This window comes from Hyaena hyaena, unplaced genomic scaffold, assembly GCF_003009895.1.
Source record: "Hyaena hyaena isolate Hyena2069 unplaced genomic scaffold, ASM300989v1 scaffold_40, whole genome shotgun sequence".
NCBI lineage: Eukaryota > Metazoa > Chordata > Mammalia > Carnivora > Hyaenidae > Hyaena > Hyaena hyaena.
Genome location: NW_024080672.1, coordinates 2,317,000 through 2,343,189, shown reverse-complemented (window position 1 = coordinate 2,343,189; position 26,190 = coordinate 2,317,000). Strand labels below are relative to the sequence as shown.

The window sequence follows — 26,190 nt, the reverse complement described above, 5'->3', positions numbered from 1 at the left end:
CATGTACTTTTAAAAGTGGAATCCTCATCTATGCCAGGAGTATGAGTGCCCAGGGTGCCTCCTGCTACACTAAACCTGCTTTGGAAGAGAAGTGTCTGTGCTACAAAGATACAACGTACAAGGTGGCCTTCCAGTGGTGAGACACTCAAAGAGCAGTGGGCATTTCAGAAACTCAGTAGGACAAAGGGGACTCCTTCAATGCTTCCCATCATCAGAATGGTTCGCATTCCAAGGCCTAAGTCTCATAGTTGGATACAGAATTTCTAGAGATGAAAAAGCCTATAGGACACAACATTATAAAGCTAGAATAGTGGCAGTGAGGAGATGGCAATGAAATTACTTATTATTTTTGGCCTCTACCTAAGAAGCATGAGGCATCTTCTGATTTGACGTTTCCACTGAAGAAGGTGCTAAGTTAGTCTATCATGTTAAGTGAGAACTTAAAGTAATGCCACGGGTCAGAGGGGTTGAAAGCATGCAAAAAATGTGCCCCACATAGAGAATACCAATTGTACAAGAATTTAAACGTAATAAAAGAAAAGCTAATCGGTCAAAGGAATGCTTCAAAGGACATCCTTCAGGATTACTCTATGTTAAGTAAGTTTTCATTTTACAATTCTTTCCCACAGAGCGGAACGTTCCCTGTCATTTTCCAGGAATGGGAAAAACATCCGAGAAGAGAGAAGTCACTAGTCCTGAGGAAGGGCCAGATCTTTACTAGTAGTAGATGTGTGCTGCTTTTGTTTTCCTCAGCACTTCTGTCTTTCCTTTTTGGGTACTATTGCCCCATTTCCTCTGGAGGAAATTTCCATTTCCCTCACTTCTCCCAGCTCTGGGTGGCCACTTAGACTCCTCCGTCATAGAAGTTGGCATGTGGTATACGTCTAGTCGGTTATACCATCCCATCCTCCCCATCATACGCTGGTCCCTGGTAGGCACATCTCCATGGTGGGCCAATTCATATAAATATAAACTGGGACCACATCGATGAAGTTACCCAAATACAAAAGTGCTGAGCTTTGTTGACTTTCTTATGGAAGATGATAGAGAAGGGAGTTTTTCCACTGGGGTCTAATAGAGACCAGAACCTAGCAGGCTACATGGATATACACGGTGGATAGTGACAGGTGCAAAGACACAGTAGCAAAGGACATATAATTTATAAAACGGGCATGAGCTTTCCCAGGCCCTGGACTGGTATTCAGATATTTACTTACAACAGGGAGGATCCCAGTGACATATAGATGACAGGGTCTAAAAACCAGTGGTCAACGAGTAAAAGTGGTTGGGACAAATGAAACAGGAAAGTCCTGTTAATGTCACTTTGAGGTGAGCAGCATGCCAGTGGAATTGATGGAATTTCCTGTGCTGAAGAGAACTATGTCTGCAAGGGGAAAGGGGTACTAGGTTTTTAGAGGAGATGGAGGCTGGTTCACTGTCAAGTTTTGCAAGGCTGGGAGCAAGCTGGGGGATGGGATGGGTGTGTGGAGGGGTACTGAGGCAGCTGTGATACCTGTGTTTCAATAGTGCCACCATGTGGCTGTGACACCAGCAACAGCCTGAGCCCAATATGCCACCTTGATTAACCAGCTGAACTTCTAGTTTTGTCTTCTAGGGGTCACTAAGTAGGGCTAACCACCCAGTCCCCGAGGTATGGATTTCTTACAGTAGGAAATGGGGAATGGTTAGAGAGCAGGGATTACAAAGAAAGACATTTTCACAGTATCCTAGAAGTATTATTTGGATAACAAATATAGATGGGTCGTTTTGATCCTTCGGTCAAAGAAGTGGGGGTTATAGGTAGTGGTGTACAGGAGTTGACTTGTCCCAATTTGCGAGAGTTCATTGTTAAACTTGCAACAATTTTGCAAGTTAGTTGTTAAGCAAATTTGTCATGAAAAATTGATGACATAGGTCAGATCTAATGACAATAGATTTAGTAGCAAAAGAGCAGATTGAGATGCAACTCCATTTGTCAAATCATAGTCCAGATGTAACCATCTGTTGGTTACAGATACAAAAATTTAGCAAAAATCGACAAAAGTATCCTGTATGAATCCATTGGATATGTTGGAGTTACAATAAAAGTTTTTGTTATTTATAATTTGTTATTTATAAATTGTATGCCACACATCCTTTATATTATACAAATTTAGGGGCGCCTGGGTGGCTTAGTCGGTTAAGCGTCCGACTTTCGCTTAGGTCATGATCTCGCAGTTCGTGGGTTCGAGCCCCGGGTCAGGCTCTATGCTGACAGCCAGCTCAGAGCCTGGAGCCTATTTCAGAGTCTGTATCTCCCTCTCTCTCTGACCCTCCCCTGCTCTCGCTGTCTCTCTCTCTCTCTCTCAGAAATAAATAAAAATATTAAAAAAAAAACAAATTTATAATAAACATATATTTTACACACTTTTTTTAATCCCTGAAGAGTTAGCTCTAAAATATTTACTAACACACCACTGCTATAGGTTATATGTTTATAGTAGATTGCTAATCATAACAAAATATAAATAATGTATCATTTCATTCCAGACATCTTAGTTCCAGACTAATATGACTTCATCCTGAGTCATACTCTATCAATGCTACAAAAAGTACAGGCTGTTACTAATGCTTAATAGGAATACTCATTCAGTTATTTCCTTAAATGTTTTGATAGTAAATAGGCAAGTGGATTCCTATGATGTCTACGGTAATACTTTTACTTATTAAGTTTATTTATTTATTTTGAGAGAGAGAGTTGGGGAAGGGCAGAGAGAGAGGGAGACAGAGTCCCAAGGGGGGCTCCAACTCACAAACCGTATGATCATGACCTGAGCCAAAGTTGGACCCTTAACCGACTGAACCACACAGGTGCCCCTTTGGTAATACTTTAAAACAACTGTGAAATGCTTAGTGTTAATATTTGCAGAAGATGACGTTCCCACCCATATAGTTCAATTATATGACTACATAAGTGGTGAGATATCACCAAAAGCTACTCTTTCATGGAAAAAGTAGACAGGTGAATCCTTGTCTGTGATCACAACCAACACAATTATTTTTAGGCTCTAAAAATCAGAAGGATTAGGGAGAGGCTTCCCATTTAAATGGCAAACTGCACTGTTTGATCTGGATGCAATTAATATGATAGTAAGGGAACAAAAATCGAAAAAGGAAATAAAATCACAAGAATGAAGAGAATAGGATGAGAATCACTAACAGATGACAGTTTTGTTTTGTTTTGTTTTGTTAATTTATGGAAGTCAGAAAAGAGATGGAACTATGTGATGGATTAAACAGAGGGAAGGAAGCCACAACCCAGATACAATCAGTGGCAGGAGGAGTAAATCTGTCTAGAAGAATCTCAGCGATGTTCTGGAGTTAGAAACTTGGAGTCAAACTCTCAAGTAAGCAATAAAACAAGATAAAAATATTCAAAGACTCAGAGCTCCCTTTCATGGAAAGTTACTTGTTGTACTTAAGAAGAAACAAGGAGGGAAATCAGAAAAAAAAATGACCTGGAATACAGAAAACATGGAACTACCCAGTCTTCAGTCAACAGAAATTCCAAATGACTGTTAATGCTGCAGGTATAGAAATAGTCTTTCCAAAATAGAGCAAGTATTCCGTGAAACTAAAAAAAAAAGTAAATAAAAAATAAAAATAAATAAGTAAATAAATCTGTAATAATAAAGGAATGAATTCTATGCTATACATAGAAAAAGTAAGCTATTGGAAGATATTTGGATGTGGTGAAGAAAGCATGTTCCATTTCTCAAATAGAAAGAAAGAAAGACAATTAGAAACTCCAGGAAAACAAACAAAAGTCAAATAAGGCTGCAGTCTATTAATCAATCTAAAATATAGTATAATTTTGAGCAACTGGAGTAGTATAAGAAAAAGAATCTATTTAACTATGATATAAAAAAGTGCATACATCTTTTATTTTAATGGAAGAGGATAAGGAAAGCAATCCATTTGACTATGATGTTTCAAAAGTGTATGCATCCGACCAACAATAGCTAAAGTATGGAAAGAGCCCAAATGTCCATCGACTGATGAATGTGTAAAGAAGATGTGGTTCATGTATACAATGGAATATTACACAGTGATCAAAAAGAACAAAATCTTGCCATTTGCAACAACGTGGATGGGACCAGAGTATATTACGTTAAGTGAAATAAGTCAGTCAGAGAAAGGCAAATATCATATGATTTCACTCATATGTGGAATTTAAGAAACAAAAAGATGAATATAGGGGAAGGGAAGGAAAAATAATATAAAAACAGAGAGGGAGACAAACCATAAGAGACTCTTAAATACAGAGAACAACCTGAAGGCTACTGGTGGGTGTTGGGTGGAGGGATGGGCTAAATGGGTGATGGGGCATTAAGGGGGCACTTGTTGGGAAGAGCCCTGAGTGTTACATGTAAGTGATGAATCACCAAATTCTATTCCTGAAATCATTATTACACTATGTGTTAACTAACTTGAACACGTATATATATACATATATATATATATATATATATATACACACATATATACATGTATGTATATGGCTCAGTGGAGTGGATTTGTGCTGTGTTGGACACGTGGTACCCTCTCTAATGTCAGGAGTGGAGTCCTAGTGGGGGACAACACACCAACTGCCACGCAACTAGCTGACATTGGCCACAAGACCTTCTTAACTCCACAATGCTCTTGCTGTACATGGGAACTGCCTCTGCAGTGCCCAAGCCTACCGCTATTCCAATGGTAACAGCTCCCAGTGCCAGTCTGCAAAAGAAGAGAAGACCTCAGGAGTCCTGTAGCAATGGGGGGCTATTTTTCCTTGAGCAGAGAGGCCTGAGGCATGCTGTAGAATGATCTCACCCACAATCATTTCCAAGTCAAGAGAAGTAGGGCCTCAGTGGTTTTCAACTCCTGCTGAGAAAAAGCACCCAGGTTTTCTCTTGTGCTGTCAGTTTGGGGAGGCTGTGGAATCACAAGAATGGGGGGCTGAGGCACATCTACAGACATTAAGTATTTTGCCGTGTAAAAAACAAGTGTACACATCTCTAATCTTAATGGCTACTGCCAAAAGCCCTTGTAAAAGAGGTTCTACCAATTTGACAATAACCATTAAATTATAAAATGTATATACTTTCTGACCCTTTTATTACATTTCTAGGAGTTTATCCTCTGATGTGTACTCACATCTTTATTCAAATATGTAAATTCAAGGATGCTCATTTCATCATTATTCATAGTGGCAAAAAAATTAGAATTGGTTAAGTGAATTGTGGTGCATCCATACAATAGAATTATCATGCAGCCTTTAAAAAGAATGAGATCAGGGGCGCCTGGGTGGCTTAGTCGGTTAAGCGTCCGACTTTCGCTTAGGTCACGATCTCGTGGTTCGTGGGTTCGAGCCCCGCGTCGGGCTCTGTGCTGACTGCCAGCTCAGAGCCTGGAGCCTGTTTCGGAGTCTGTGTCTCCCTCTCTCTCTGACCCTCCCCTGCTCACGCTGTCTCTCTCTCTCTCTCTCTCTCTCCTAGAAATAAATAAAACATTTAAAAAAAAAAAAAAAAAAGAATGAGATCAGGGCACCTGGGTGGCTCAGTCATTCCGGTGTCCAACTTCGGCTCAGGTCATGGTCTCACAGCTCGTGTGCTGATGGCTCAGAGCCTGGAGCCTGCTTCGGATTCTGTGTCTCCCTCTCTCTCTGCCCCTTCCCTGCTTGCATTCTGTCTGTCTCTCAAAATAAATAAACGTTTAAAAAAAATTTTAAAGAATGAGATAAGTCTGTACATATGATTTGAAATGATCTCTGAGATACACAATGTACAAAAAGCAAGATATTAGAATAAAGTGTATATTGTGCTCCTGTTTGAATAGAAACAAGGACATACACATAGACATGTGTGAAATTAGTCCATGGTTGACTCTAGAGAGGTGGATAATACCTGAAATAATTTGGACATTTGCTTTGATTGTCCTTTCACGCTGCTTGAATTTTACCATATGCTTGTAAACATTTTTTTAAAGCTTCAAAATACTTTTATTATTTTTTAATGTTTATTTTTTAGAGAAAGACAGAGAGAGAGAGAGACAGAGAGAGACAGAGCATTAGTGGGGGAATGGCAGAGAGAGAGGGAGACACAGAATCTGAAGCAGGCTCCAGGCTCCGCACTGTCAGCACAGAGCCTGATGCGGGGCTCAAACTCACAAACTGCGAGATCGTGACCTGAGCCGAAGTCAGACGCTCAATTGACTGAGCCACCCAGGTGCCCGTTCAAAATACTTTTAAAGTGAGTGGTACTACCTCTATTAAGAAGATGGCCTATTTTTTTAATTCTTTTTTTCAATTAAATTTTTAACGTTTATTTGTTTTTGAGAGATATACAGAATGTGAGCCGGAGGAGGGGCAGAGAGAGAGGGAGACACAGAATCCAAAGCAGGCTCCAGGCTCTGAGCTGTCAGCACAGAGCCTGACACGGGGCTCACAGTCATGAAACGCGAGGTCATGACCTGAGCCGAAGTCAGACACTTAATCAAGTGAGCCACCCAGGCGCCCCAAGAAGATGGCGTATTAAAAAAAGGAGATGGCCTAATCTATCTCTGCCCCTCCCCTGCTCACACTCTGTCTCTCTCTCAAAAATAAACAAACATTAAAAAAAAAAAAAGAAGAAGAAGAAGATGGCCTAACTATGAAATATTCTAGCACTTGGTTCATGGATCGTTGGCCATGGGTGTAGGGGTAAGGGGAAATCGACTTGGAGCTGGATTTAAATTGCCTTACAAGTATGGGCTACAGAAAAAGTTCTGTAGGGAAGGAAACAATTTGGTGGTCTATGCTATTCCACCATATTTTGCAGGTACATGGTTGTGGGTACATCTTGCAGGTGCATGGTTGAGTGTTCAGTGCCAACTGTGAGCAGGCAGAGATGACACGTAAATTATCTTTATCAGTAGTCCCATCGCACCTGAGATAGACCCACAGAAAAAAAGATGGTTTATGATTTAATTGTATGACACTATCCCTTGGCAGGCTTAGGGGACAGGAAAAGGAATACAAGCTCCCCGGGAATCACAGACTTATCTTTTGGTCAAGAATATCCTTTATTTGACAAATGAAAGAAGTTATGTTGCATATGGGACTATTAGATTCCCTAATGAGTCAAATTAGTTCTCTTGAAAGGGTCCCAGCGGCCTTCTCGGTTTGCATCCTGGCACAGCAGAAAGGCCTGGATCCAAGCTTTGTCTGCTGGGACATATAACTGGCTATAGTTGCATGGAAGGACTTCCTTTCTCCCAGATCACACTACTGTCAGAGTTTTTCCAGGGCTCTGCCAAGCATGGACAGATGTAGAAACAGTTGGCTATATGTTATGGGAATACTGTCCACAAAAGTCAGCCTCTGTGACACTCCGAAAGGTTGCTTAGATATGTGTCAAATACTGTTGAGACTTTAGACTCTGCCTGGTACCAAAGGAGTTGGAACAGTAGGAAAGGCGAGGCCCAAAATTTTCACGCAGCCCTGTCTTTCTGAGACAACCCTCACCTCAGTGACCAGCCTCAGGCTTTCTTCCCCGATGTGTCTTTGCCATAGTGTGGGGCATCGGGAGAGCACTTGCCAGACTTGACTCTATTGTTTTAAGCAGATGATTCATCTGTGCAGCAGGAGGGATACCCTGGGCACAGAGCAGCGTTTGGGACCAATCGCCTCTGATCAAAACCATCAGTGGGTTTTAATTCAATCAGGTTCCTTCTTGCTTTCCCATCTTTGGTTTTCTTTCACATTCACTGTCTCACTGCAGAATCTTTGAACTTGACAATATATCTGGGAGCTCGAGATTCAGACGCTTGGCTCTCCCTCAAGGACTTTGCCTTAGACCTGTTCTACCAGATCTCCTTTATTTGTACTTCCTTAGGTATTCCAAAAAGTTAACTCCACAGACCAAATGCTATCCTTTGAAAGGTATCCTTACAAGGTTAGCCCTTGGCGAGTGCCTGGGATCCTGGATTTGGGAAGAGTTCCACCACCCTAACTCACAAGAATGGCTCACTGTACTTAAAGTGCTTGTACCAATGATGTGGTTAATGCTGGACACCTCCATTCCTTCTGGAATCTAGAATTTGGGGCTAGATAGTGGGTGCCTATGTGACCAGCCTCCAGTAAAAGCTTTGGGCACTGAGTCTCTAATGAGCTTCCCCGGTAGACAACATTTTACATGTGTAATCAGAACTCACCGCTGGGGAATTAAGGGTGCCCCTTGTGACTCTACTGGGAGAGGATTCTTAGAAGCTTGCACATGGTTTCCTTTGGATTTTGCCCATGTTCTTTTCACCTTTGCTGCTTTTGCTCTGTATCTTTTTGCTGTAAAGAATGTCCTAAGAAATACCCCTTTCATAAAGTTTATTTATTTGAGAAAGAGAGAGAGAGCGACAGCGCGAGTGGTGGAGGGGCAGAGAGAGAGAGGGAGAGAGAGAATCCTAAGCAAGCTGAGCTGCCAGCACAAACCCTGATGAGGGGCTCAAACTCACGAAACTGCGAGATCATGACTTGATCTGAGACCAAAAATTGGATGCTAAACTGACCGAGCCACCTAGGCAAACCAAAATACCATTCTAGATAAAGCTTCAGTCAGGAATTATTTTAGGGACAAAATGTTTACAAATAGAAGAGTAAAAAAGGATGGAAGGAGTTACTAAGAAGTAGTTTCATTTTTCTCCCCTAAAAAATGTGAGTTGTTTGTGTATTTTTATGGATAGGGTAGATTAGGTATAACACTGAATAATTTTTAAGTACCAAATATTCAAAAATAGACTAGACTAAACAAAACCTTATGAGGCCTCATCAGTTTTTCGGTCTCACATAAAAGGAGGGTTTAAGGGCAACTGGGTGGCTCAGTTGAGCATCCAACTCTAGATTTCAGCTCAGGTCATGATCACATAGTATGTGGGTTCAACCCCCTCACAGGGCTCTGTACTGGCAGCATGGAGCCTACTTGGGATTCTCTCTCTCCCTCCTTCTCTCCCTCTCTCTCTGTTCCTCCCCTGCTCATGATGCTCTGTCTCTCTCAATAATAAACATTAAATTTTTTAAAATAAGTAAACATTTTTTAAAAAGCAGGATTTAATTTGTTGATGGGAAGGTGACCTGATTTTTTTGAGACAGAAAATGAGCATGGACTTTAAAATCAGATTGCTGTGCTCGCTTTGGCAGCACATATACTAAAATTGGAATGATACAGAGAAGATTAGCAGCAGTCCTGTGCAAGGATGAGACGCAAATTCATGAAGCCTTCCATATTTTTAGTGCTGATGCATAGGGGCATGTGTACCCCAATGTTTATTGGCAGTAGCACTGTCAACAATAGCCAAATTATGGAAAGAGCCTAAATGTTCATCAACTGATGAATGGATAAAGAAGATGTGGTTTACGTATTCAGTGGATACTACTTGGCAATGAGAAAGAATGAAATCACGTCATTTTTAGCAATGTGGATGAAACTGGAAGTTATTATGCTGAGTGAAATAAGTCAGTCGGAGAAGAACAGATATCATATGTTTTCACTCATATGTGGATCTTGAGAAACTCAGCAGAAGGCCATGGGGGAAGGGAAGGGAGGAGAATAGATACAAACAGAGAGGGAGGGAGGCAAACCACAAAAGACTATTAAATACAAAGAACAAACTAGGGGTAGATAAGGGGTGGGGGAGAGGGAAAATAGGTTGATGGGCACTGAGGAGGGCCCTTGTTGGGATGAGCACTGGGGGGTTGTATGCAAGCCAATTTGATAATAAATTATATTCATAGATAAAAGAGAGATCAATTTAATGAAAAAAAATAATAGTAAGATTGCCTCGTTTTGAGTTCTAGGTCCAGTGTGATCTTAGACAAATTAATGACCTCTCTATGCTCTGATTATCTCGTCTTAAAATGCAAATAATAATTATAATTACTTCCTAGGGTTGTTGAAAGGAAAACCTGAATTAATCCATGTAAAGAACTTACAGTGCCTGGTGTACAGTACACACTCAAAAAATTTTAGATGTTATTGTTACTGTTATAAGACATAATTACTGTATTCTTAGAAAGTGAATTCATGGGATGTTCTAAATGCTTCAGGGCTATCATGATATGTCCTGATAACTAGTAAAAGAGACAAAATTTTAAAAATCCAGGAGTTTAGGTATAAACCGAACCAAAAATGCATCATCTGGAGGATAGCCTGAAGGTTCAGAAAACTTCAGTAACCAGTATGAAGTTGTTATCATATCTTAAGAATGTGCCAGTCAGAAGAGGTGGTTGTTCATCTGTGGGAAGATGCGACAGTGGGCCTTTAGGTTTTATGAGTCTTTAATTTTTTTTAATTTTTTTTTTTTTAATTTTTGAGAGAGAGAGAGAGACAGAGCACAAGCAGGGGTGGGGCCGAGGAAGAGGGAGACACAGAATCTGAAGACGGCTCCAGGCTCTGAGTTCTCAGCAGAGAGCCCAATGCAGGCTCGAACTCACAGACCCACAAGATCATGACCTGAGCTGAAGCTGGAGGCTTAACCAACTGAGCCACCCAGGCGCCCCATTTTATGACTCTTTAAGAAAAAAGAGTGCTGCCTGATGAAGTACTGCCAAATTCTCAGTTTACCAAAGACTAACATGAAAAAGATCCAACACCTGCTACCACCATCATGTCATAAGAGAAAAGATGTTCACCACCAAAAAATAACAATAACATATTCTCAGAACAAAGCCAGATTCCCAGAAAGTCTATGTTTTTCTTTTTTCTCCAAACAGGTGAAAATCTAATTAAAGACATGCAACATTCTCTTGGACCAGTCCTTAGGATTAAAAAAAAAAGTCACAGAGGCACACATTGGTCGTGTCCATTGTCCAGGGAAAAGGAAGGGTTAGGGTCTGGGTTAGGATTAGGGTTGGGGTGGGGTTGGAGTTGAGGTCAGGGTTAGGATCAGGAAAAGGAAGCCTTACCTTCTGACTTTGACCTGTTTTTGCTCTCAGCTGCAACACCATTTCACATGCGAAGATAAAGATAGATTTTAGGTTTTGATTTCGATCCTGTGACTCCAGTTTCCATCTCAACCGTTTCCTCTTGTTTTGATGTTATGCTCATGAAGCAACCTTCTAGGTTCCATTCAGGTCTCCCTCTGGGGAGAGAATGAGTTGACCACATGAACTTTACAGTTTTCTGGCCAACAGCTGGAAACAGTTTTCTGGAAACAGCTTCTGATGAATTAGCTTTCCAGGTAGCGTGATTGTAGGAGGATCAACTGCATTAATTATGCCTGCACAGGTGTTGCTGTTTTAATTTACCGACTAAATGAATCAATTTGCATTCTGGTGTCAGCTTTGGTCTCTTGTAGTTTTTAGCCAGCTTGTCCCAGCGTGTTAAGGCCTGGAAGTCTGAGGAAGCGACAAAATGAAATTTCTAAGGTGTGGAGGCAGCTGATCTTTTCCATGATGATACCGCATGTGCACTGTTCCGTTTTCAGTCATGCCTTATTTAAGGATGTTTACAAGGAACACATAAAGGCTTATTAATCAAGGGACAACTTGCTGCTGCAAAAAAAGATTTCAGAGTATAGGAACTTAAATAGTCTAGGTAAGACGTCCAGGGCTGTCTACGTAGTCCTGGTCCATAAGAGCAGAGGCCCAGCCCAGGGTCCATTAGAAATCCAGGTTTTTTTCTACTGCTCCCTGAGTATTATCTTCAACCACATGGTTGAAACTCTATACATGGGGGAATGATAAAGAAAATGTCCAGGGCAAGGAGGTCCAAGTTAATGAAAGACTTGGAAGTGACACGCAGCTCTTCAGCTCGTAGCCTGTTAGCCCATATCTAGTCACATAGCCATATTCAGTTGCAAAGGAGACTGAGATGTTCTGCTCATTGTCATGCTCTGTGACCAAGAATATACGAAACACCTTGATTTCTTTAAATAATTTGTCGAACTTGTGAATGACCTCCATGAAGCATGTTCTGACCTTACAAATTTACATTCTCGAGCATACTAGGGGTATGTGTTTAGTTTTTAAAAATTAGCTCCAAGTTGTTCCTTTTATAGAACTCTTTTAAATTATGAAATATACATACAAGAGTGTATGATATATACATGTTTAATAATGACATTATTATTATTTTAAAAAGAATAAAATGATTTGCTAGTATCTATCACAAAGCAACAAAACTTTGCTGAGGCACCTGGGTGGCTCAGTCGATTAAGTATCCAATTTTGGCTCAGGTCATGATTTCGTGGTTCCTGGGTTCAAGTCCCAAGTCCAGCTCTGTGCTGACAGTGGACAGCTCCTAACTTGTTCTTTCTCTCTCTCAAAATGAATAAAAAAACGTAAAAAAACAGACAGAATTTTGCTAATAGCTTTGTACGTTCCCATGTGCCTCTTCCCAATCATCCTGCCTCCCCTTCCTCCCAATCAGAGGTAACCTGATTGGTGGCAATCATTCTCTTAACATTCTTTTATTACATGTGTATGTAATCATACAAAGAAATTGGTGGCAATCATTCTTTTACTTTAACATTCTCTTACTACATGTGTATGTAATCATACAAATACTTTTTGTTCTGCCTGTTATGAGCTCTTTTTTCTTTTGGGGTGCCTGGGTGGCTCAGTTGGTTAAGTGTTGGACTCTTGATCTCAGCTCAGGTCCTAATCTCAGGGTTGTGAGTTCAAGCTCTGTGTTAGAATTCGCACTGGGCGTGAGGCCTACCTACAAAAACTTTTTGTCTTTTGTGACTCACTCAACATTGTTCTTGAGGGTCATGCATGTTGATGACAGCGGTGATTTGCACTCATTCACACTGCTAAAATGACATTCCATCTGATGCATATACCACAATGCATTTCCCTGTTCTGTTGGATATTTGGATTGTTTCCAGTTTTTTGCCACTGCAACGATAATATTATGATCTTTCCTGCACAGGACTCCTGATGAACATGTAGATGCATTTCACTAAACTGAATTTTTAAGAGAGGAATTACTGAGTTTATGCAACTTTACCGGGTAATGCCAAAGAATTTCCTAATATTGTTGACCTATTTTACACTTCTATCTGTGTAAGAAAATTCCAGTTCCTACACATCTTCATTGTGATTTTAATATGCATCTCATGATTATTAATAAGATGCCTGTTTTTATCTTTTACTTTTTTTCTATTAGTTGTTTATAGGTTTAATGTTGATTTGTAGGATTTTAAATACATATTGTGGCGGGGTGCCTGGCTTGGCTCAGTTGGTGTAGCATGCGACTCTTGGGTCTATGAGTTTGAGCCCCACATTGGATGTGGAGATTACTTAAAAATAAAAACTTTTAAAAGTATATTTATATTGTGGATACTAACCCTTGGATGGTATTATGTGTTGCAAACATCTTTTCCAGTGGCTTGTTACTTTATTTTTTATTTTGATGAGTAGTTGTTCTTAATTATAATGCTGTTGAACATATTAATACATTTTTTATTGTTTGTTCTTTTGTGACTTATTAAAAATATTCTTCCTGGGGCACCTGGGTGGCCCAGTTGGTTGAGCATTGGACTTTGGCCAGGTCATGATCTTGTGGTTCATGAGCTCGAGCCCCACTTTGGGCTTGCTGCTGTCAGGGCAGAGCCTGCTTATGATCCTCTGTCCCCCACCACACACCCTCCTATTCCCTGTTCATGATCTCTCTTTCAAAAATAAATAAATGTTAAAAAAAAGAAAAATCTTCCTTATTCCAAGATATTCTTTCACATTTTCTTTGAATAGCTTTAAAGTTTTGGGGCACCTGGGTGGCTCAGTCGGTTAAGCGTCTGACTTCGGCTCAGGTCATGATCTCACGGTTCATGGGTTTGAGCCCCGCGTCGGGCTCTGTGCTAATAGCCAGCTCAGAGCCTGGAGCCTGCTTCAGATTCTGTGTCTCCCTCTCTCTCTGACCCTCCCCTGCTTATACTCTGTCTCTCTCTCTCTCTCAGAAATAAATAAAAACACTAAAAAAATTTTTTTTAAGTTTTTCCTTCCATACATAAGTCTTTTGTTCATCTGGTATTGATTTTTGTGGATAGTGACGTTGGGTAAAGAAAATCAGAGAGAAGAAAAAACATCCTTATTTTTTTAAATGTTTTTATTTATTTCTGAGAGAGAGAGAGACAGTGTGAGTAAGGGAGGGTCAGAGAGAGAGGGAGACACAGAATCCGAAGCAGACTCCAGGCTCCGAGCCGGCAGCCAGCACAGAGCCCAATGCAGGGCTCGAACCCATGAACCATGTGATCATGACCTGAGCCAAAGTCGGAAGCTTAATCAACTGAGCCACCCAGGCGCCCCTATTTATTTATTAATGTTAAAAAAAGGGTTTTTTTGTTTTTATCTTTTTTTTAATGTTTTTTTTTTATTTATTTCTAGGAGAGAGAGAGACAGTGTGAGCAGGGGAGGGTCAGGGACAGAGGGAGACACAGACTGAAACAGGATCCAGGCTCTGAGCTGGCAGTCAGCACAGAGCCCGACATGGGGCTCGAACCCACGAACCGCGAGATCATGACCTAAGCGAAAGTCGGACGCTTAACCGACTAAGCCACTCAGGCGCCCCTGTTTTTATCTTTTAAAAATTTTTTTATTTTATTTTATTTTGAGAGACAGACAGCAAGCAGGGGAGGGGCAGAGAGAGAGGGAGACACAGAATCTGAAGCAGGCTCCAGGCTCTGAGCTGTCAGCACAGAGCCCCACACGGGGCTTGAACCCACGGACTGTGAGACCATGACCTGAGCCGAAGTCGGACGCTTAACAGACTGAGCCACCCAGGCGCCCCCCAAAAAAGTTTTTTTAAGTTAACTCTACCCATGACATGGGGCTCAAATTCATGACCCAGAGAGCAAGAGTTGAATGCTCTACTGACTGAGCCAGGCAGGTGCCCCAACCTGGCTCCTTTAAAATTATTGTTCATAATGAAAAAATAAAAAATAAAATGTTCATAATGATCCCATGTACACCCATGACCTACTTTACCATCTATTAGCACATAAACTTCCAGATATGTATCTCTAAACTTGGATTCTCCATCTGGTCAATTGCCCCTGGACACATCTACCTCAAACCCAACATAACCCAGTTGCCCACATTGGGCAATGCCACTTTCATCTCTTCAGTCACCCAAGCCAAAAACCCAGGGTTCCACCTAGAATATTTCTCTTTCAAGCTTGCTTCAAGTTCCAGAAGTAACTGGTAATAGCAGCTTTGCCTCCCAGATATATTTCACACCTGTCTTTTTTCTCTAGCACACGATCACTGCCAGCATGATTAGTTCCTGGGCATTTTTTATGCCTTAGTTTTACTATGGCTATGGCTCTCAATACTCACTGTGTAGCAGCATCTTTTGAAGAAATTAAAAACAAATTTAAATGCTCTGTGACTTACTCCAGAACCTACTTGTGGACAAGAACTGACCTTTGGTATTTTGAAAACAGTTTAACATGCATTTGGGATTGCAAACCACTGATTTATACTCTTTCCAGATGATTTGGGCCAGGCGTAGAAACAATCTGAACAGGAAATATCGGAGTGATTGAAGGCTACCAAAATTACTTCATGGGCCTCTGGCAATTATATCTTTAAACAAAACCAAGCTAAGCTGAAAACCTCTATTATTTTTGTCATAATTGACATATGGCATATTGACTTTTTTTAAAGTTCAGTTTGACATATTCCTAGTGCTTGGTATGATGAATGAATTTCAGTGGAAATAAGAATGTTTGGTATTATTATACTTTGGATCTTATGTAAACCACCTGTTTAGCTGGCTTCTCCTGACACTGCATTGGCAAAGGAATAGAAAGGGCATTGTCTTTGTCAATGTTGGGTAAGGGTAGAAGTGTAGGTTCCCTATTCTGCCCATGTAGACATTGATGGAGTAGGGGTGGGGATCCTCATTATTGGTGGGCTGGGGTAGGAATTCAACTCCCCACTAGGCTTCCACTGATACTTCCTTACCTGGGAGGGGTGGAGGGCCTCATTACTGCTTCCTATATGGCCTCCACTGGTACCATAGTGGGAGGTGCTTGGCCTCCTTACAGGAGACAGTGGTGAAGGTCCCAACTCTTAACTCTCCATTAGGCTTCTCCTCTGACTCCATCTCAGCAGGGAGGAGGAGGGGTGTCTCATTACTGACAGGTAGGGGTGGAAATCCAGGCTCCCCAAGTAGTCTTCAATGGCACTGTGAGGAAAGGGATGGGGACATGTGTGTGGAGGGGTACTCATTATAATTCAGCAGTGGGGATATAAGTCCTGGCTCCCTACTTGGCCATCTCTGACACCACACCAGTGGGATTGAGATATAGGGGTGTTGGGGTGTTAAGATGTTGGGGTATTTAATTATAGCCTATAGAGTGTGCAACTCTAGGCTCCTCGCTTGCCCTTTGTAGGAATGGGTAGGCATCCCAGGTTTTGACTGTGTGGTGTTTGTCTCATCCCTTGCCTACAGAGAGTAGCCTTTTACTGGGGCAGTTCTGTCTGTGCCCATTGGCATTTTTGGGTTTCTAGGTTTTCGTTTTTGTTTGTTTTTTAAGTAGCCTCCACACAAAGTATAGAGCCTAACATAGGGCTTGAACTTACAACCCTGAGATCAAGACCTAAGTTGAGATCAACAGCTGGATGCTCTACAAACGAAGCCACCCAGGTGCCCCAAGGTTCTAGTTTTTGGCTTCTCTAGTACCCAGTATGGGAGCATAAGGCAAAACAAAAACCCAGGAACTTACCTCTGTGTCCCTCTGTGGGTCCTGAGGTCCCTAGATGGTATGCTGTTTTTTCTGCACTTCTCAGAGTTTCTTAAATTTGTTTTAATGTATAATGTCCAGACTTTTTAGCTGTACTTTTTCAGAGAGATAGAGAAAAATAGACTTACTCCTTCTTCCCAGAAGTAGAAACAGAAGAGCCTGTAACGTATTGAAATGCAATTTCAAACAAAATCACGTGGCAGAGATCTAGGGAGAAGGTGTAATGCCCTTCAAACAAAGATATCAGGAAGGCAATCAAATATCAGGCCAGCAATAGGCAGTAACAGCCTTTGCAAATACAATAATATCTGCAAGCACCTTCAGATGGTGATTGTTTAAAAAAATCATTAATGCTTATTAGAAACATCTACGAAAATCCCAGAGCCTTAATTTATGAATCAGTATAGGGCTCCTGGGAGGAGATATTGAACTACCCGATGTAAGGATACGGAGAAACTGACTTATTCCCTGGTTCTGGTTGAGGAAAAAAGTCAAAATTTCAAGGCACTCATTCCCTTTTCAAAGCCATCACATTAATTTTTTAAAAAAAGAAAGCATGAATTAAAAAGACCGCATGCCCAGCTTTAGTTCTGTTTGCTCCTTTCTGAGCCCCTTCCCCCTCTCTCCCTTTTGAGTCCTAGCAAACTGCTGTTCATAGGAGGCAACCTGGTGTAAAGAAATACTCATTTTCAAGAGAAGATCCCTATAAACAACCTAGAGAAACAAAAACAGTAGCTCACAATAAAAATGACAAAAACAATCTGATTGGGTATAAAATCTCAAGAGGACTGGGATATAAACTTTAGGAGCTGGAGATCAATTGATAGATAGGTTGTCCCGTGTTGCAAATAGCTCTGCTATGTGGGTTGACATAGTTGAAAGGCAGAGCACATTTCAGCAGTTAATTATAGAAATCCGTTGGGCTACATTTATTGGTTGCAGGAGGCTTATCCCAACTAAAACCTAAATAAACTGCGAAGAGAGTATCTGATAGGACATGCTCCAGAAACCAATAAATAGATTTGGGTGGGAACCCAAATCTAGGAGACCGTCCCAGTAGCTGGAATGATTTTTCCCTCCTCTCTTCCCCGCTTCTTCTTCTTGGTTGGTGTGGGGTAGAGGGCTGGGGTAGAGAGACAGCCAAAGAAGGCAAATTGTTTTTCTACCTTTACAAATCTGAAATCTTTCACCCTATCAGCTCCTGGAAACATTGAGAGAACCTGCTTGGAAATTATTCCGTTTCTTTTCTTTCCCTGTAGGCACTTCCAACTCTTTGCTTTGGAGAGAAGCAAAAATGAAGGTCAAAGTCAAATCTTGATTCTGCTGCTTAGATCAAAAGGTTGGGTGAGCACAAGCTAGGCAAATGATGAAGCAGAATGAATTTGGGGTGGGGGGTGGACACCCTGGGATTTCTATTCTCCTAGCCACTCCTGTTTCTCATCCTGTACTATTTTTCCAGCAAAGATTCTAAGTCTTGCTTTGAATGTCTCACAACCTTTTGCTGGGGTCAGTGGAGATGGGAAGCTCTGCAATTACTGCCAAAGGGTTCTAAGATTCAAATATGTACACCAAACACAGAAGAATAAATCTGACACATACATGCGTTGAGACAATTTTCTGGATTTTCGTTTAACCTTAGCTATTGCTTACGAAATGCAGAATTTTCAAACATTAGAGAAATACATATTGGAATAGAGACTACACGTTCTACCCTTCAAAGAGAACAATGTTAGCAACTTGTTTTCCTACTATTTTTCATATTTACGGAGAAACTGTGTTAAACAAAAGGAAATTAATTTAAAAGTTATCACATTTACGGTGGATTTCTGTTGTTTCTCAACGAACAGACGCTAAAAGTACAAATACTAACATCAGGAGACCGACAAATGACTGAAGTTAAAAATGGGTCCCCATACTTAGAAAAGCTAGGAATTTCTGCACTTGCCTAACAATTGCAGCAGCTGCTGCGCATTAAAATGTCCCCGTCTCAGAGGAGACAACACACGTAGTTACACCCTCCGAGGGGGCGGTTCTGGGGGGGAGGGGGTGTCGAGAGCTCGTTGGAGGCGGCAGTGAGGGGCAGCCACCGCCTCCCAAAACCCGCTACGTTTTGATAAACAAGGAGACTCGCGCCCGCAGTCTGTAGGGGAGAGAGGAGCTTGGGGGCGGGGCCAGGCCTTTGAGGTGGGTGGGGTTCGAAAAGGGTTCCTATTGGTAGTTAGAGAAGTGCGGGAACCTGAGAATCTGATTGGTCTGGTCCCCTGTCCATAAGGGGACTGACGACCCATGGCTCGCCGGGCCGCGCCTCTCGGCGTCGTGCTCCTCCCCTCGCGGGTGGGTGCCGACCCCGAACTGCAGAGCGCGTGCGCGTGCGGCCCCACGCCGCGGCGTATCCCGCCCGCGCCGCGGCGCACCCTCGCAATCAGTGGGCGAGCTGGGAGCCGCGGAGGTCACCGCAGGGAGGCGGGGCGGGGGCAGCATGGCAGCCTCCTTATGGCTCCGTGGAGCCGCCTCCGGCCTCCGGTATTGGAGCCGCCGGCAGCGCCCGGCAGTGGCCAGCCTTGCAGTGGGTAAGGACCTCGCGCCTTCTCCCCCCGTCCCTCCTCTGGCTGCCCGCTTCTCGCGCCCTGATGGCAGAAGAGGTGTCTTCACGGGAGGCGCTGCGGTTGGGTCCGGGCTTGAAACCCCCAATTTTGGCTGGTCCCAAGGCCTGCCCTCCCTGCGGCAACCTCTCGCACAGCTAGTGCTTCCCCCTACTACCTCCGCCCGGGATCCCGATGAATGGCGTTCTGCGTCTTTTCCGAGGCTTAAGGGGTGGGAAGAGCTTAGGATAAGGGAGGAGAATTTGGTTCCGGGGCGTGCTTTTTTGGAGTTAGGGCCCCGAGGACAATTGGAGGGCCCAATTCCAAGGGCGACTCGGCACCTACCCCTGCGACTCCTGGGCTTAACAGCTCTGGCTGACCTTTCAACGCCCCCCTGGGTGCTCCCTGGCTGGCTTGCCCTCGGGCTGCGGGGCTTGATTTTTGTTTAACCACTTTAATCGCATAGGGTGGTCTGATACAAGTGGTTGTGTGTACAAACCAGGTGGCAAGTCCAGCGAAGTTTTAAGTCACTTTTGACCTGCAAGGCGGGCCGCCCCTCCCCAGCCCCTGTTTCTTTGCACTTCTGTCAAATTATTAACCAAGGCACTTTCAACGTCCTCAAAATTGTGAACTGAAGCTATTCTGTTACTCCCCCGCAGACCATTTTAAGTGATGGCAGCTAATCATCGACTTAGGAAGAGGCAGGTTTTAAATCCTCAGAGATGTAATCATTGTCAGTTTTCCGGTGAAGAACTGGAGTGAATTAGGGTTATCCCAGCAGAATCTAGAAAGTGGTTCTTGATTCTTTCTCATTCCTTCAGTTTCTACTACACCAAGATTCTTATTTAATTGAAAAATTGGTGGTTTTGTGGGGACACTGCCATTGTCTTTCTGTACAAGTTTGAGAGTTTTAACAGTGCCTTGAGCAGTTTCATACTCGGGAATTTTTTTTTTAAAGCCTTGGTATTCATTTTTTCTGTTCACTTAAAAAATAGCAGGCCGGGAACTTAGTTCTTAATAGCTCCCCTTCCTACTGCTCAGTAAAACCTAAGCAGAACAGTGAATTTCCTCTCTGGCTTGAGACAGGCTGACTCCCTGTGTTTCAAGAGAACAGATGTCTGATACAGAATCATGGTAACAAAAGATACAAACTCGCAGAATCTGCTAAACTTGAGTGTAACCACTATTTGAGCTAACATTTATTTACTGAGCCACACACAAAAAAATGCCTTCCACTTTGGGAATACTTAAAAAAATATATATACATATAATATATATATTAGTCACTTCTCCACTCTACTAAATGCACCCCTTTTCACATGAATGCCATTCTTTCCGTTTTGATTAGTGAGGGAAGACATATGTGCTGTTAGTGGTTTTACAAGGTGTTCTAATGATACTTTAATGAGCCTTTGATGTACCGTTTAGAGTTATGAAAGTTCTTTCAATTCATGCTGGAGGGCCCAATGCCTAAAACTGTCATACTTGCCTCTTAAACTGGATTGGTCTACTTCACAATGCTGGCTAGGCATACAATCTTGTTTTTGGGTTCTTTGACCCAAAGGTTTATGAATATAGATTTATGATAAATTTTAAATATTTCATTCTGTGATGATTACTTAAAACACTTCAGTTGTTTTTACTCAGTGGACTTGTTTTAAATGTTTCTGTTAACTTTACTTAATTATGCATTGATTTTTTTTGAAATTGGAGTCTTAAAAATTTTTAAGAAGTTTTACATGCAAATTTAGAGTCTAGGGACGTAAAGAAAAAGAGCATGTTCAAATAGTAACATTATTTAGTGCCCTGAATTGTGTGGGACATGTTTCCTTATTATATGTAGAATGGTTATATCATGGAAGATACCATTATAAAGATCCATACAATTTACTTACTTTAAAAAAAAAAAAAGAACAAAAAGAGATCTAAAGGTTGCCGATTAATGGCATATCTTAATTTAAAAATGTTTAAAGCATCAAAAAGAAAAAATAAAAGAAATATTAAGCTATACCATATATTACTATTTTACCACCATTTATTAAGGAGTTTTTTTATTTCGGTGTACCTGGGTGACTCAGTTAAGCATCTGACTTCAGCTCAGTTCGTGATCTCAGGGTTCATGGGTTTGAGCCCCACTTTGGACTCTGCACTGACAGTGCAGAGTCTGCTTGGGATTCTCTCTCTCCCTCTCTCTGCCCCTTCCCCACTTGTGCTTTCTCTCTCTCAAAATAAATAAACTTATAAACGTAAATTTAAAAAAATTTGTTAAGTTTTGTATTTTATCTTGAAAGGTAATTAGATTTATTTAGACTTCTTGAAACAAACAAAAACTCCAGTTATAGGCCCTTTGTATTTATTGTGATTCATCAACATGTACATGGAAGAGTAATTTCTATCAGAGCATCTTAAATGACGATTCCACCGACCTGACCAAAGGTGGAATGGGAAAATTAAACACATCATGTGCAGAAATGGGAATAAAATTTTTTAGTTATTGGCCTTATTGTATGTATGAAATCTATTTTCAGTTTCAAAATATTCTCTATTTTCAAAGCAACACATAGTATAAATGAAATATGTGGCATTTTCCCCTTTAAGCCTCTAGGATTGTACACGAAGTTCTGAAAAGCTCCATATTGTCCTTGGACCATAAATTGACCTTAAGCTTGTAAGATTACATAGGGAGGACATGTATTTTTAAAATATCTTGACTGAGACAATAAAGGTCTTTATAGAGTAAGTCATCACTCTTAGTTTGGTAATTCTTAGTATTAAAACAAATAGAATAGTTCTGATATAATGTTAAGTGATAAAGCAGGATACGAAGTCGTATGTACCATATACTCTCACAATATAATGAGGAAATGCACTTAAAAGACTGGAAGGCCTATGCAAAGTGCTAATAGTGATTATTTTTGTGTAGTGAGGTTAGCTTTTTCCCTTACCATGATACTTTTCATATTTTCCAGTTTTCTGCAATTTTTGCATTTTGAAATTCAGACTAGCCTGGTTTGGGGGAGTACTGAATGTTACGAAGTCATGAATAGCTTTGCCCCTGTCTCATTGGAGAAAAAGAATTTACATCTGTGGATTTAGAAACTAATGTTGCCAAATTTTGTTGCTAGTTTCTTTATCATTCAACCAATGTCATCTCTCTATTGTGTTGACTGATTTTCTGCCAGCCCAATTAAAGCTTTGGTCTAATTCTGCTATTTCTACACATTAATGTGTGTGGCTTAAAGGTAGATATATTATTTAAGTTTGAAAGCTTTTAGGGTAATAACTCTATGATACTCATTTGAATACCCACCTCATTGAGAGCACATTCTTTTTTAAAAAAAAAAAATTATTTCCTTTGAGAGAGAGAGTGTACACACAAACACACCGGTGCGAGTGGGTGTGGGTCAAAAAGCGAGGGAGAGAGAATCCCAAGCCCTGACGCGGGGCTTGATCCTATGAACCATGGGATCATGACCTGAGCTGAAATTAAGAGTTAGATGCTTAACCAACTGAGCCACCCAGGCACCCCAGAAGCACATTTTATATTGTCCAAGCACTCCTAATGTTTCACTTTAACTAAGAGCTTATTTCCTTAGATAGAGAGCATCCCTAAAATACACTCTATCCCTTTTTCTACGCTCTGGCTCTTCTTACCTGATAGGCAAAATGGGAATTTGGCATAGGACTTTTACCCCAGTGCTGCTGTTTGACTACTGATAGTGAAAGTAGCAGATACTTATGGACTAACATGTGCCAGGCACCATTTGACACCTTATGCGTATTATCTTAAGTAGTCCTTAAGTATCTTCAGGTAACCAGAACTTCAGGGCTAGGGAAGTTAAGTAACTTGTTAGTTCAAGGGCATACATCTAAGGAGTGACCTTGCCGAGGTCTCCTGAATTTAGAGTTCTTAAAAAGGATCACCATCAGTAAATACGCTCTTCTCTTTTGACATTGAATTATATAATTACTCTATCCTTTTCTGTCTTTGCTACAAAGATGAAATGAAGAGAACAACTGAGCCCATCATTAAAGACTTTCTCTTCATTGATTTTCATATCGGCCACTCCAAAGCTGGGCCTCGACTTTGTACAACTAACATCAACACTCTACTTCACCTCTTCTAAAATATCATTATTAGGAATTGCTATATTGCCAGTATTTCAAAAGCTGAACTAGTCTTCTGGTTAATATCCCCCCACCCTCCCGTTCTGGTTAACCAACGTTCTGTATATCACCAGCGTTACACTTGGTCCTGTGACCCCTTTTTCTCCCCCCTAATACATAGACCTACTTTTCTGCTCCCTCATTTCATTAAGTCCCTCTCTAGATTTGTCTGTATCCAGCTGAGACCTCAGACTTATTTATAATCAGGGATTTCAGCAATGCCTTTGATAGCATTCTGGGTATTATTTTTTCTCCACCTCCTGCTCTTATTCTGGGTAACTTCTATTGTCTGTGGTCTGTGTTCTCTTGGCTGCCACTTAAGTAGAGTTACTGACAGTCACAGAAATTTACTGATTAGATACAATCTTTTTGCTAATTTCTAGTTCATTTCTAGTTAATTTCTCTGCTCCATATTCAGATTACCCACAACATTTCCAGATATTTTATTTAGGGCTGTCAGTCTGTGGAACCAGTCAGATGTAGAGAGATGGCGGGGCACCTGGGTGGCTCCCTCAGTTAAGCATCTGACTTCAGCTCAGGTCATGATCTCATGGTTCGTGGGTTCAGGCCCCGCATCGGGCTCTGTGCTGACTGCTCGGAGCCTGGAGCCTGCTTCAGATCCTGTGTCTCCTTTTCTCTTTGCCCCTCCCCTGCATGTGCTCTGTCTCTCTCTCTCTCTCTCTGAGAGATGGCATCACAATGATTGTTTATTTTTAAGCTTATTTATTTTGAGACAGAACAAGTGAGGGAGGGGCAGAACGGAGGGAGGGAAGGAGGGAGGGGGAGAGAGAGAGAGAGAGAGAGAGAGAGAGAGAGAGAGAGGGAGAGAACGAACCTAAAGCAGGCTCCACACCACCAGTGCAAGCCTGATGCAGGGCTTGGACTCTCACACTACAAGATCATGACCTGAGCTGAAGTTGGGATGCTTAACTGACTGAGCCACCCAGATGCCCCATGATTGGCTTAGGTTATTTGGAACTTGACCCTGGGTCTGGGAGAAAGGGATATTAGAGAGTCAACCTGCAATGTTTAATGGTTGTTGCAACACAGATTATCTTTGTTGGATCTACTTTATCACCATCTTTACACTGTAATTGCTTTAGAACTGACTTTTATCCCCATATGCCCATTTGATGAAACCTCTCTCTAGTCATTCACTAATAGAGCATTATTAAACATTCACTATATGCCAATTCATTTATTTTGTTATGAAAGTAATTACAAAAGTTAAATGCAGTTGGTAAAAACTCAAAAGATTGTAAAACATAGGCTTTTATCTAACTCTGACCCATTATTCCACCTCTCTAGATGTAACTACTGTTTCTTACATATTCATATAGAAACTTAGTAAAAGTTAATGCCTTTGTATTCTTTTCTCTCCTTATACATGGCATGTTATTATATATAATGCTCTTTATCTTTTTTTGACTTAACCTATCCTGGAGAATTTTTCATTATATTTTTAGATAACACATTCTTTTGAACATCTGTATATTCTGTCACTGTATTGATTTTCTATGGATTATCAAGTGTCCTGTTAATGTATATTTAGTTTTTATGAGTCATTAAGCGTTCTCATAATGTGTATTTAGTTTACGTTTTTTCTGCTGTTACAAATAATACTATAATAAAATACATTTTGTTCATAGTTTATGTATAGTAGGAATCAGCAAATTAGGGCCTATATCTGAGCCCCTGTTTTTGTAAATAAAATTGTATTAGAATACAAGCACAATCATTTGTCCATAGCTTGTCTCTGGCTGCTTTAAAAGTATAGCAGAGGAGTTGAGTAGCTGTGACATAGGCCTCTTGGCCCAGAAAGCTGAATTTCTACCTGACTCTTTAGGAAAACTGTGCTTAGCACTCAGTATAGCATAAATTCCTAGACATGGAATTATTGGGTCAGAGTATATGCTTTTTAAATTTAAATTTCATAATAAAATTCAATTGCAGATCACTTTTTTCCAATTGCCATCCAGCAGGCTAACCTAATATGTAACGCTACAGTGTATGAGTACACATTTTCATCCGTCCTTCCTTGCTGGATGAAAGGTTGTTCATTTGATAAGTGAAAAATGGTATTACATTGCTTTGTTTTATATTACAATTATGACAGAATTGAGTGTACTTTTAAAATTTTGTCATCTACGTATTTTCTGTTAACTGTTTTGTGATTTTTGTCTACTTTAAAAATGAGTTATTCATATTTTTCTTCTAGATTTTAAAGTTATTTGCATATAAACTAAAGTAATGCTATTTCTATTTTGTGTTGCAACTGTTTTTCCTTGTTATTTATCTTTTGTCATGTTTGTGATATTTTTTCCATATAGATATGCTAAGATTTTTCCCCTTTGTTTTATTATGAAAAATTTCAGGTAAAAATATTGAAAGAATAATATAATGTATAGCTACGTATTCTTTGCTTAGAGTCAACAATTATTAACATTTTGCCATATTTGCTTTATTTCTTTCCAAATATATTCATATCCTGCCTGTATCATATAAAAGTAAAATGCAGATACCATGACACTTTAAACCTTAAATAATGCAGAGTGAATCTCCGTAGAATAAGGAGGGTCTCCTACGTAACCAAACTATCACTTAAGGCAATTAGCAATTCCATGACATGCTTTTTTATCCAGTTCATATTTAAATTCCGTACTTTTCTTTTTTTTTTAATTTTTTTTTAAATTTATTTCTG

The 26,190-nt window shown here is 40.8% G+C and overlaps 1 protein-coding gene and 1 non-coding gene across 2 annotated transcripts in view; both read left to right on the top strand.

The window, feature by feature from the left end:
* Positions 1–9,174: 9,174 nt before the first annotated feature.
* LOC120230358 lies at positions 9,175–9,281 on the top strand. The gene has a single exon (XR_005527985.1). It is a non-coding gene; the product is annotated as a U6 spliceosomal RNA (small nuclear RNA).
* Positions 9,282–19,058: 9,777 nt separating this feature from the next.
* HIBADH (3-hydroxyisobutyrate dehydrogenase) overlaps positions 19,059–26,190 on the top strand; it is a 105,314-nt gene continuing 98,182 nt past the window's right edge. Inside the window, exon 1 of the mRNA XM_039229905.1 lies at positions 19,059–19,310. Coding sequence (XP_039085836.1) covers positions 19,220–19,310 — 91 coding nt within the window. The 5' untranslated portion in view covers positions 19,059–19,219. The remainder of the gene's footprint in view (positions 19,311–26,190) is intronic.